This window comes from Alligator mississippiensis, chromosome 2 (assembly GCF_030867095.1).
Source record: "Alligator mississippiensis isolate rAllMis1 chromosome 2, rAllMis1, whole genome shotgun sequence".
Taxonomy (NCBI): Eukaryota; Metazoa; Chordata; order Crocodylia; family Alligatoridae; genus Alligator; species Alligator mississippiensis.
The window spans coordinates 197,019,125-197,033,135 of NC_081825.1; the positions used below are offsets into that span (position 1 = coordinate 197,019,125).

General features: G+C 37.5%; 1 protein-coding gene across 1 annotated transcript in view; it reads right to left on the bottom strand.

The window, feature by feature from the left end:
- Positions 1-14,011, bottom strand: part of TRIM66 (tripartite motif containing 66) — a 97,488-nt gene that overhangs the window by 14,722 nt on the left and 68,755 nt on the right. The window contains exons 14-16 of the mRNA XM_059722658.1: positions 4,439-4,711; positions 3,955-4,180; positions 1,362-1,422 (exon numbers count right to left, since the gene is read on the bottom strand). Coding sequence (XP_059578641.1) covers positions 1,362-1,422; positions 3,955-4,180; positions 4,439-4,711 — 560 coding nt within the window. The remainder of the gene's footprint in view (positions 1-1,361; positions 1,423-3,954; positions 4,181-4,438; positions 4,712-14,011) is intronic.

A 14,011-nucleotide genomic window follows, 5' to 3' on the forward strand; every position in this document is an offset into this window, starting at 1 on the left:
TCTAATTGAAAAAAAATTAGGAAAACAATATTTAGAAGTAAAATTATAGATAAAAATGGTAATATAATTTAGAGGTATGTACTCCTCATTTTGCCATACATTTCTAGTCTGTTCAGTACTTTTAAACATATAACTTGGATTAATTAGCTTTTTAATATAATTTTATAGTCTGTAAATATTGATATAGGCTGTATGACCATAAGCATATAAATACAACATTGCTTCGAACACATAGTTCTCCAAGTCTGAGAAGACACTTTTTAAAATGTATTCTCTATACTCTAAAATGGGTTAAACCCTTCAATTAATTTCAATAAATATAATCCCCATTATAATCAATGAATAGCCAGAAGAACATAGGGTTCTTTAGCTACAATATAAAAATGGCTTCTTTTTTAACAGAATTATGTTTTACATCAGAAAAAACAACTGACGATAACTGGTTATAAGTAACTTAGGTAAAATAAGGATTGACTTCAAGAAGGATCAGGATGCATCTTTGTTTTTTTCTGGTAAAGTGATAATTTACCTTCATTGGCATGTAATCTTTTTTAAATCACCCAGTCTACCCTGAGCCCATACACAGCTGTATCCCCATGACATCCTCCTAGAAATGGAGTATTACAAATATATAGTCTTCTGCAATTAAGTAACACAAAAGAAGAGTTGGGTAGAAAATAGTTTTTCTATCCCACATTTTTTTTTTAAGATTTCTAAAAAAAGGATGAAGTATTTGTTCACTATTCTATTGTGGCTTTTGACCACACATCCATCCTGAATTGGAGAATCCTTTCCCAAGAAAAGTTCTGAGGGAACAGATATGTTCCTGTAACACGTTTGTTTAGCTTTCACCCAAGAAACATTTTTCAAAGAAAACCATTTTGCAGACTAATTCCTGAACAGATCTACAAACTAGATATCAATGAATGTTTGTTCTGTTCTAAAGCAGCAAATGATTAAAGAAACACTTTAGCACCTGTGATTTTTAGTGATGTGTAGGTCCAGATTTTTCAATTGCATGAAAGCTCTGTTCAGCACAACTTCCAGAATGTCCCTACATATCCTATGTAGATGGGACTGCTATAAGACCAGTGTCACTGAGACAGCCTTAGAAAATAACAATACAATTTAAAAAGGCCTTGGATATGCCTTCAAGGAACTGTCATCATCGGTAATTTGGTGTGTCTTTAAAATGATCAGTTACAGAACAGATTGTTTCCTTTTTAAAACAACCTGCTGATAAAAACAATACTTTTTAATACTTTTTAAAACAACCTGCTGAATGTAAATAGGATACATTCTCTGAAAAGACTGATAACACTTCATGTCTAGTACTTCTGAGTGGAAAGTGATTCTACTACCTGATGTTCTGATTATTCTTCACATCCATCTCAAAATGTTCCTGTTCACAATTACTGAAATCTGTAACAGACAGTAAGGAAATGAATAAAATATATGTAATATCAGTGTCAAATTAAAGGCAGAGGGGTACATCAATATTAATATATTTTTTTACTGTTTTTAACAGTATAGCATATGTGAATAACAGAACAATTTCATATGTATATACCATTTGCTATTCTAGAATGATGTCTGTTGTCTCTCTCAGCTTTGGACCAATTCTGTCCTAAGACTGAGAAACCTTTCCCAACAAAAGTAACTGATCAAGAGCATCTGTACACATACAGGCATGCTGTATTCTTCTTTATATGTGGAAATATGATTTAAATATTGTAGTACATGTATAAATGTGTAAATATGGGGCTATGCTGAACTGACGTTGACCTTAAATATGAACAGGATCAGGCCCATTATGAACATTTTCTACTTCTGGCAGGGACTTGTTTGAGAATAACAATGTTAACAAGGAAATAAACTGAATACCATTGTTTTAAGAACTCAGGAAGAAAGCATTAGGAAAACTTGTCCTCTTAAGCAAACAAAGATTTGAAATGAGCCCCAAATAAAAGGTGGTTGAAAAAAATGTACTTAAAAAGCAATTATCACTGTTCATTGTCCAGTTGGGATGACATATTAAATGGAGTCCTAAAGGGGTTCTGTCCTGAGACCAGTGCTATTCAATACGTTCACTGATAACTTGAATGTGTACCACATTAACATTTCCAGATGACATTAAGCTGGGAGGTATTGAATTCTTCTGGGAGACTTACAATTCAAAATGATGTTGCTAAATTAGTCGAGTGATCCAAAATCCAAATGAAATTTCAGATGTGAACAGTATCATACTTAGGAAGAAAAAATCAAATTCATAAATACAAAAGAAAGAATTAACTTATAGGCAGAAATACTGCACAAACTTATCTGGAAAATTATAGTAGACCATAAAATAAATTGAGCCATCTGCTGCTGCAGAAAACACACAAGCAAATGTCATATTGGTAACTATTAACAGGCATTTCACATATAAGATATAGAAGATAATTATTCTACTTTCTGGGGCATTGTTTACACCTCAGTTGGAGCACAGTGTCCAGTTTTGGGGGCCTCACAGTTCATAGACACATTGTAGACAAATTGGAGAGAGTCTAGAGAAGAGTAATAAGAGTGAAAAGAGGTTTTGAAGACAGTAACATGAAAAAAGTTGCAGGAACAGGGTTTGTTTACTATGATAAAAAGAAGATTGATAGAGGGAGCATGATAAGTGTCTTCAAACATGAAAAGCTGTTTCTTTAGGTCCACCAGGACAAGGCAAGAAACTATCAGCTTTTATAGCAAGGTAGTTCTAGGTTAGTTATTAGGATAGCTAAACAATGAAATGGGTCACATAGGGAGTTCATGAAAGCTCCGTCACTGAAGGTTTTTAAGAAAAGGGAAGACAAATATAGGTATGGTCTAGATATCTATTTAATCTTGCCTCAGAGCAGGGAGATGAAGTAGAAAACCTCTTGAGATTCTTCAAAACCTACAGTGGAGATCAGCGCTTCAGGTGGAGAAATCTACTAGTGGATGGAGCAGATTGTGTGCACAGAGCAGCCCTGGAGAGATTTAGCTTGCCTGAGGCACAGTCTCTCCAGTGCTCCTTTCACAGAGCTGCCAATCCTTGCTGCCCACACAAAGCCCTTTGGTATAATTGTCACAATATGGCTCAATACACTTAAGGGAAGGCAAATACATTCTCTTGTATCATTGAGCTGGTCCCTTCTTTATACTCATTACAATTCTCTGACTATAAATATACTGCAGAGATAGCAATATTAATTCATCCATTATAGAGGAAAGCAGCCAAATATCAGCATAAGTCACAGAGGAATAGCTTCTTCCTGCAATCTTGTGCAAATAGTCCCATTGACTTTTAGGGTCTGCAGGATTGAAGCTTTACAGTGTAGCATAGGCGTGTTGGCAACCTGCCTGTAAAGAGAGTTAAGCAAGGTCTAATTCTCCATTAAGAAAGAAGCAGCAAGCCTTGGCTGAAGGGAATGTTCTGAAACAGACTGAGCCAAGACAAAGCACATACTGTGAAATATATTAACCTAAGCAATATGTGCTGTGTATCTCATGTGTCAGACTTAGCAGAATTCACGTTACATTTTGGAAGTCATTTTTAAAAATTGCACTTGGACTCTTTAAATCAGCTCTTCAGCAGCAGAAGCTGCAGATCTCATTAACAGTAGACCTGCTAACAAAAGTAATACTCCAGGTACTTCACATCATTATCCCACTTGCAAACTCTCCGTCGTTCTCAGTTCAGGGATAAGGCAGTTAGCAATTAAAAGAGATACAATTTCCATGCTTTTCTCCAAAAAAAATAGATCAAACATTATCCTTCTACAGGACTAGGTGTGATATTTTAAACAATGCCGTAGCATGCACTACAATAAGTTGAATAGCATATATTTAGGACTAGAAATAACCACATTGTATTTCAAGGCCTGCAACAAATGGTGATTTAAAAAGCAATAGCATCAACAAAGAAGATCAAGAAAAACCTGGTACCTTTTTCATTGCTAAGTTGTTTTACACTGGCTGATAGCAGGCAAGGAGCATTGTTGATTGGTGTAGAAGGAGAGGCACACTGTTGAGATTTCTTAACTGAAAGATTAATAGGCTCTTCTAACATTTTTTGCATAGGGAGAGCTAATTCATTAATTGTACTGGGACTGGTAGTGGCTGAGTCATTACCAAGGGGGTCACTAGTTGTACTGAAATCTTCATTTTCCAGCTGGAGGAAAAAGAAAAAAAGGAATCAACTTCTGCTATTAACTTCCTTAATTTCCACCCCAAAAAAATAAATGAAGAAAACAACTAAATATTATTAGGAATAATCATAACAATATTTGTTATTATTATTAATAATAATAATAATAATAATACAGTTATTAACATAGCAACCTTGAAGCTACTGGCTGTAACAATAATGTTATCAATTAAGGTACATTTTGTTAGCAGTAAAGTAGTTAGGCATGTTTGCAATTCTTACCTTGTACTTAGCATTCCCCAGGAGCACATCACCTGTTGCTAGGTTATTAGTAGTCCCAGGGCTTAGGTCATTTATAGCTCTGTCTGATGCCAAACTGTAGCTAGGCACAGGTTCTGGTTGAATATCAGAGGCATGAGGCATGCTTTGGGATTGGCCGAATGTTACTGCAGATACACCTTGCATCTGTGGATCAGCTGACCTAGTTAACCTTGTTGAAGATAGTTCCATTTCTAAAGTGTTGGAAAAGCCCACAATGCTTAGGGAAGCTGAACGCTGAAAAAAAAAACCCCAACAATAAATTAATCAGCTTTTAAAACAGTAAGATGCTGCTGTTATTTCTAGAGTGCATGAGATAACTGCATCTCATTATACCTAACAAAGCAGCCATGTCACAACTGCTGCAAAGTTACTGCTGTAATCTCAGATCATCAGCCAAAGGGCTTTAAAATTCCAAAAGACAACATCTGGAAAAAAACAGATTCTTGAGTCTCTCTTTCTCTCTCAATCTCTCTCTCTCCTTGGATTTTTTTTCTTTGGATCACTGTAAGGGATCGTGATTTTTGCTTCTACAGTGAATGAGAAATCTCAGTATATGGAATATTGGACTAAATCCATCCCTAGTATGAATCTATTGACTTCAATAAAATTACACTAGGAATAATGTTTGAGTGATGTTGTAGCTCGGATAAGCTTTCAAATGCAGTGCTTTCTTCATAATGTAAGATTCAGACCTAACAAGTGCACACAACTCTAGTGACTTCAACTATTTCAAGGCATGAGTTTCACCAGTTAAGGGGTATTGGTTTTTACAGTGTTACGATGTAAAGGTGTGTTAAAAGCACCAAGCAGAAGAAAAGATCTATCTCCAGTTATAAAATAAAGGGTGTGTGTCATGGCAGGGGGAGGCGTGGGGGGAAGAATTGCCTGTCCAAGCAAGACTCTGAAAGACTAATTCTAATGAAATGCATCTGCTGTTGCTTCATGCTCTCAAGACATTTCACTGTCAGAAACAGATAATAATATGCAAACCAAAGCAAATCCACCCAGCTATATGACTTCTCTAAGCTGTCTTACAGCACTATGTGACAGTACTGAAATCATGACTCTTCTTCTCTAGTCCCTATCAAGTGCCTAAATTGCCTTAAAAATATGCAGATCTGTACCCTTTGAATGTGGGGTTCTCCATTCACTTTCTCACAGCTTGTTCATGTTCATTGCACTTGATAATTTCACTGAATAAATCCTTTTCATTTGACTGCAATATTGTAAGTTATGCTTGTATTAATATAGACTGATAAGGAAAGAGACATTTGTTGATTACATATGAATTCAATTTTAATTTCATTCTTGTACTAATTTTTTTTTTTAACTGGTATGCATTCATTACAGCTTCTGCCTTGAAAGAAAATCTGAGACAGGAGCTACAGCTAAGATTTAATCAGTATTTTTATTAACTATTATTAGTTCATTTGGGATTGTGATAACTTGTTCCAAGTCTGTAAGGCAACCATGAAGTAGAGTAAAAAGAATGGTAGCCTAGACCATATTGTGCAGATCTCTGGTAATGTAAATTAAGTTAGAAGCATTACTATTGACTTCCATCCCATTCCAGTTCAAGGAAGAGTTTGGCTTGCTGTTGTTAAAGATAGCTGCAAATGCAGTGTAATTTCTTTCTCATTTCTTTGCAATTGACTCCATAGTGGGAGATCTTCCCAAGGACTGACTACAGAATTGATTCATATCCTCATTAAAATGAGACAGGATAGACTATGTTTAAGACAGAAAGAACCAGATATTCCCCAGCATTATGGTATGTTTGCACCAGTTTGCTGGCATGAATTCCACCAGAGCTGGCTTATCCAGCCCCAGGATGATTTCCCACAATATAAGGGGAAGGTAAGGGGATGTCAGCTCACCAGAGAAGCCTCTGTGCCTCCCTCCCGGTCTGTAGCTGGTGCAGGGAGTAAGCTTTGGCAAAGGAAAGTGGCTGGATTGTCCCTGCAGCTCAGCTGTTTGTGGTTAACCACCTCCTGGCACCAGTAGCACAGTCCTCAGGCTGCTCTCATTTACACCTGAGGACTAGACCAGAACAATTCCAGGACTGAGAGAATGCAGTTGTGCCCTATAGCCACCTTCTTGTATGCACTTTTCTGACTAGCATTGGGCATTCCTGAAACAAATCCCAGGATTGCTCCTAGAGCTCTTTAATTTAAGCCATCTGAATAATTACAGCACAAGAGCCTGGCAGCCACATCAATTTCCTAAAGCAGGAGGCAAAAACTAGTGTAAATTTCTGATACCAAATCAGTTCTTATCTCAGCTCCTGCATGTGCAACAACAAACATGGCAAAAAGCGCTTTAAAAAAAAAAAAAAAGCACTGGTTGGTTCTGCAATTATTTTCCCATTATGTGCTACCTCCCTCTTTGTTATATGGGGTTTCCATAAATCCAATAACCCACGTTGTCTATAACAATTATAGAACAGCAAACCCATCTTAGCATCTCACCTTCAACTGGACTCCACAAAAAAGTGTACTGTGATAAGAGAGCTCGAAGCCATTTCTAAAAATGTATTAAGTCGCGGTGATTCATTTGGCCAGATTTTCAAATATGTGAATCCTGCTGAAATCAATGGAAGCTACAGGGGGCTCCGCTGCATTGAGAATGGGTAAACTAAGGCACACAGAAGTTAAGGGAGCTGCCCAAAGTTGCACAGCAAGTTGTGAGAGCACTTGGAGTCTTCACCCCTAGTCTCTTCCTTTAACTTCTTGTAATGTAGTCCTCACAATGTGTTAGGCACATGCATAGAAGATCAAGGCCTAAAGTATTCACAACTATCACCTTCAGACAGGTGAAACTCCATAGAACTATACACTTGTGTCTTTTTTTACTCTTTCAACTGTTGTGGGATTCTAACGGGACCTTTTTAGCTTGTGTAAACCAACAGGAAACATTATTCTTCCTAAAAAGAAAAAAGAATAATGAGGCCATGAGGCTGCTATCTGCCTCTCCCTTGGGGCAAAAGTTAATTTTGTGGTTATTTTAATGATGAGACAACATTATGATCTTTCAGTACAAAATATTAAAACTTCGAGTTAAGAACAGACATGTTCCATTTTGATCCTTGGAGCTGCTGTCAAGTGTGAAGTGAACAATTCACTGGGAACAAGGCTCATTAACATCCTATTAATTCACTCCCTAAAATAATCATTTCTTTTGCCATTAGCAAAAATCTCTTTTCCCTTGACAGTTCAGCTAGTGTTTGAAACTGGGATGCCTTCAAAGAATTGATCTCTGTTTTATAAAAGCACTAGTGCTTTTACATTGCACCCTTTGAACAACAACAAGCATTAATTATGCTCTTGGGTAGATGGTGGCTTCAGTTGTAGAATAATCTTCAGACTTTGACATTTTAATGTACAGCTTACCACACACAAATACATTTGTGTCATTACACATGGAATCCTGTTATCTAATAAATAATTTTGGCCTGATGATCTTAATAATATAATTGCAGTATCACAATTTCAATTGCTAAAAAATCCTTTCTGCCATAAATTTCATACCTATGGTAGTGAAAGGAAAGAATAAAGAACATGCAAAGTGCTATTAGAAAATTAAAAAACAACACATTGTGCAGTTTAAATATTTCTTTCATCACTGTTGCATATGAGAAAGGTCCAGTGTAAACATGCAGCACTAACACAGAAGAATTCTGAGATACAAATACTTACCTTGAAAGACTGGGATTAGGATTTGTTAGGTTTATTTTGGCAAAATCTCAAGGCTGTTGACACTAAGTGTCACTTATAAAGAAGGCTAAAACTAGGAACCACCAATTCTCTTTGCCAGAATGGAAATAACACAGAGCAAATGGTTGCAGAGTAATGAACGGCTGGTATTAAGTGGAGCAATCCCCCTGGCAGCTCATTATGCTGGGAGGTTAAACAAATGTACTACTCCAATCCAGTTGTTTAACTTGCCATTCGCAATAGCATTGATAATATAGGCTACATATGCTTCCTATTCGTATTTCCCAATAACAATCCAAACATTCCTTAATATTTTGTCTTAATGAAATGAACCTAGTTTAAAATGGATGAAGAATATGATTCCAACAGAGCAAGCAGCATCATGTTTTATTTATCCTTCTTTCCAGGTCAAAGTGATGGGTGTTGTTAAATTAACATAATGAGAAATGTAGCTAATTGCATTAAGCATGAACATATTTGTGCTGTAAACAGCCAGATTGTTCATCCAATACTTTGGAAGCAGAAAGATCTATGTTTCAAATCCTCCTCCCAAAAAAAATCCTCCTCCCAAAAAAAACACACACCAGATTCAGGTATCAAACTATTCCAATTATTTGTAGGAGTGCTGATAGCTTTCTCAGTACTGGACTGACATAAGAGAAGACACAAATCTTCCCCCAAAAACGTGTTCTTAAGAAATGTTAAAATGTCATAGTAGGCAAAATATCATTGTAGGTAAGCAGAGGAACTGTAGATGAAGCAGAGGTAACTAGTAAAGCTTAGGAGAAATGGCGTGTTGGGAAATGAAAAAACCATATACTTCCACCTAAATCCAGGTATATCTGATAGAAGAGGAAGAGATTCCATTTTGAACTGCCAGGATGCAGGCCTATCACAATTTTAAAAGGAAACCATGAGGCACTGAGGTGATGAGGAATATTTGATGGGATCCACTACTTAGTTCAAGTATTTCCGTGATGTCTGGGACAGACATGGAACTGTTCTGTAATAATTTATCCATATCACAGGTTGACCAGGTTACTGAAATATTTACTATATGAATACATTGGTTTAGTTTAAGAAGGTGTTGTAAAGAACACAATGCAGGAGGAGAAACAGTGGCTCAAAAGAATCTTCCTCCTACAGACAAACACCTGGGCCATGAACATGTGAATTGTAAGATGTAACCCTAAGGGAGGTAAAGTGTCTTCAGAGAGGCTATGAAGAGGAGAGAGGTGCACCTAATCCTGTGACCATGACAATACCTTACTGTGGTATGTGTAGCTTGCTAGTAAATGAGGTACATGGCACACATGGGCAATGGCAAGACTTATTCCTAACTCTTCATAGTACCTGCTTAAAAGCTATACCTCTAGCTTATTGCAACTATGAAGGAAAGCAACTCATTCACACTAAACAAGTGTCATGTGCAGTTCAAATGACATCACAGTTAAGCTTAAAAAAAACAAACCTTATAAAATTATCATTTGCTCCAAAATATACTACCAATTCTTTCATATTTGAAAATTAATAATTCATCATAGACTGTAGGAAGGTAGGGCTGGAAGGGACCTTCCAAGGTCAACTAGTCCAGCCTTCTGCTCAAGGCAGCAGCATCCTTGATTATCCCAGGCAAGTTTCTGTCTAGCCTGCTCTTGAAAACTTCCAAGGATGGAGATTCCATAATTTCCCTAGGTAGCCTGTTAAAATGTTTGACCACCCTCACAGTCAGAAAGTTCCTTCTAATCTCCAACCTAAATTTCCCCTGCAGCAGCTTGAGGCCATTGTTCCTAGCCTTGTCCCCTATGGGCACAGACACAGCCCATCTGCATCCTCTCTGTAATTACCCTGTTTCCTCTCTGTAATTCGAAGACTGTTATCAAAGCCTCCCCTCAAGTCTATTCTTCTCCATACAAAGTAATCCTATTTTTTCAGCCTTTCCTCATTAGTCTCATTTCACAGGCCCCTAATCATTTGTGTTGCTCTGCACTGGACTCTTTCCAAACTGTCCACATCCTTCTTGAAGTGTGAGGCCCAAAACTGGACACAGTACTCCAGGTGAGGCTGCAGCAGCACTGAATAGAGCAGAAGAATCACTTCCTTTGATTTGTAAGTGACACTTCTGTTAATACAACCCAGGATGCTGTTAGCTTTTTTTTTTTTTTTTTTGCAACAAGAGTGCACTGATCATATTCAGCTTATGGCCCACTGTAGCCCCCCAGGTCCTTCTCTGCAGTACTACAGCCTAGCCAATCATCCCCCAGTCTGTATATGTACATGCAATAATTCTATCCCAAGTGCAGGACTTTGCAGTTGTCCTTGTTGAATCTCATCTCACTGACCGTGGACCATTTCTCCAGTCTATGCAGGTCATTCCAGATCCTAGCTCTACCCTTCAGAGTATCTGCAACTCCACCTAATTTGCTGTTGTCTGCAGATTTGCTAATTGTACACTTGATCCCATTTTCCAAATCATTAATTAATATATTGAATAATATCAGACCCAGGACAGACCCATGGGAAACTCCACTTGATACTTCCTGCCAACTAGACATTGAGCCATTGTTGACTACCCAATGAACATGATGATCCAACCAATTATGCATCCATCTTTCAGTATTTTCATTTAGTCTGTACTTCATTAGTTTGTTAATGAGAATGTCATGAGAGACAATGTCAAAAGCCTTGCTAAAATCACGGTATATCACATCCACTGCTCTTCCCCCATACACAGAGCCTGCCACCTTATCATAGAAGGAAATCAGGTTTGTCAGGCATGATTTGCTTTTGGTGAATCCATGCTGGCTGTTCATTATCACATTCTTCTTTTCTAGGTGCCTCACAACATTTTCCTACTTCATGATCTCTCAAGGTGTTCAGGTAACGCTGTAGTTCCCCAGATCCTCCTTCTTCACCTTTTTTAAAAATGGGCACTATGTTCACCCTTTTCCAGTCATCCAGGATCACATCTGATCTTCAATGATCCAGCTCTGCCAACTTGAAAGCACCTACCTTCTCTAAGCATGCTAACCTACTCTTCTTCTACTCTAGACAATTAGTCTCCTTTACTGCATACTACACTTGTCATTTGGTTGCTGCCCCTCATTGTGAAGACTGAAGTAAATGGGTATTTAATACTTCAATCTTCTCTGCATCATCAATAACTAGATTGCCTTCTGTATTCTGTAAGGGACCTATGGTTTCTCTGGTCCTCCTTTTACTTTTGACATGCCCGTGGAATCTCTTTTCATTACCTTTTATTTCCCTTGCCAACTGCATCTCAAATTGTGACTTGGCCTTCCTACTTTTCTCCCTCCACACCCATACAATATTCATATTCTTCCCTTGTACTACGATGAAGTTTCCACTTTTTATAGGATTCCTTTTTGAGTTTCAACCCATTAAAGAGATGGCTGTCTAGCCAGGCTGGCTCCTGTTGCACCACCCATTCTTCCATCAATCAAGATAGCTTGCTCCTGCACCTTTAAGTGGGCCAAGAGCTCTCCTGCACTCCTTTTCCCATCATATTTACCTACCACAGGATCCTGCTCACCAGTTCCGCGAGTTTGTTAAAGTCTGCTTTTCTTAAGTCCACACCAGTGTCTTTATCTGCTGCTCTCCTTATTGTCAGTGTGCCCTGCCAAAAGTCAGAGGCTGGAAAGCTTTTTCACTAGATCACTAACTCAAATCTAATACACAACACTAGTGACTGAAAGTTAGTTACCCCATCAAACAGCTGTTCAGTAGTTTGTATAAATGAGTTGGCTGAGCTCAGTCCAGTTTCCAAAAGACAGACATCCATATCACAAAAATTATTAACAGTCAGTTTGTAATTCAGTGTTTTATAGGCATTCTCATCAGAGAGACATGTGGCATGGATTGAACAAGAATGGGGACAGAACTCCTTTTTCACCTAAAATATTAGTGGTCTCTAGTCCTGGACTGGAGTATATGGATAAAACAGCAAGAATACACTTATGGCTGTTTTGTGGGTAGAGGATTTCAGTTTCTAGTCTTGCTTTCCTAAAAGGAGTTTATTCATGCCCAGTACATATCTTACAGGGAATAATGAGGACTTATATAAAACACACAACACTCTAAGCATGGCTGTGCCCATTCAGACAACCTATATGGATAGCAGTACTCAAACCACAGAATAAAGCTAGTCAGGGGCAAACATGGAAAGTCAGCAAGGTTGTCAGAAATGTAATCATCTCTGATGTCCCAAAAATAGTGAGAGTGCAAACATTTGAAACTACACATATAAACTAACTGTACTGTACTTTACAAGAATACACTCAAACAGAACCTGCCATGAACTCTGGGAAAGGGATAGTTTAGAGGCCAATGTTCATGACCTAACATAGCTAGAAACACCTTTTATGCCACTAGAAAGCCAAATTATGGAAGTCCATTGACATTGCAGTCATTTCTTGCCAAACAGATGGCAAGATATCAAACTTTAAGATATTTTTAATTGTTTAAAGTCATCTTTAGTCTTTCTTTCATAATTTTTCATCAACTTTTACAGCAAGATGGTTTTGGCAGTGATGGGATAAAAATGGTGCTTAGAAAAAATAAACAAAACTCTAATATGCAAACTTTTAATTAGAAAATATACAGCAGACAAAAAAAATGCATGATGTTATGGTGTGGTATAATACCGTTATTTGCTCTTGTTTGGTATGATCTGCATAACTTGTTTGCGGTTTTGCCATTTATGAGAAATGTGATTATCCTAAACTAATATTAGCACTGCTTTCATACAGTGCTATTAGCTCATTCTCACACACAGAGATGACCATATATACACACACAGGACTGCCTATTAGTAAAAAATAGTATACATACATCAGAAATATGTTTCAAAATTACAACACAGATGTCTAATTACATGAGCAATCAAGCTTTGCAAAAAAAATTGGGCTATAAATAGAAGCTGTGGAGTAGTCTCATTTTTAACTCTTTCCTACCCGGCACTGCTAAATGTATCACTACACAATTAATTCTGAATTACTGTTGCATTCTTGACCTACACAACTTTGCATCACTCCCTCTTGAAGGGGTGTCAAAGAAATCATGCAGCACCAAAAGAAAGCATCTGACTCCAGCAGAAACGCTGCAAGTAGAGAAGGATATCCCACTATAATGAAATTCGTCAGAATTGGGAACCTCAGTTTAAATATCAAGTATTATCTAGAAACAGGCATACAGTTTGTCTTTTAATTACAAAAAAATAATATTCTCCTCTTGCCTTTCCATTTATTATGTGATCTGACCGCAGCCGTTCAGGGTTCTATTTAGTTAAATAAGAGACAATTTTATAATGTCCTTACACAGCTTACATGGAAGGTGAAAGATAATTCTTAATATATCCAGAACAAAAACAAGTTTTTCCAGGATAGCTACCCATACTGAAACACAAGAAGCCTATCCTTAAATACAGCTGGAACAGGCAGAAACAGGGATGGGTGATCCCATTCCTCTCTGGGGATTTTCAAAAGGCAGGGTCCTTTACATTCATTTCAAAACCAGCTAGTGGCAGGGCTTTGAATATGTCATTACTGCCAAACAGCCTACTTACAATACATAAATAAGCACAACAGATCGTACTTGTATGGGTATCACAATCTTAAAACGATAAAAAAAAAATAAGGCTGGAATGGATCACAGCAGTCATCTAGTCCATCCACCTGCTCAGGGGATCATCATCCCTATCTAAACCATCTCATCCAAGTGCTGGTCCAACCTGCTTTTATAAACTTCCAGTGATGGAGCTTCTACAACTTTTCTAGTTAATCTGTTCTACTTCTCTTAAGAC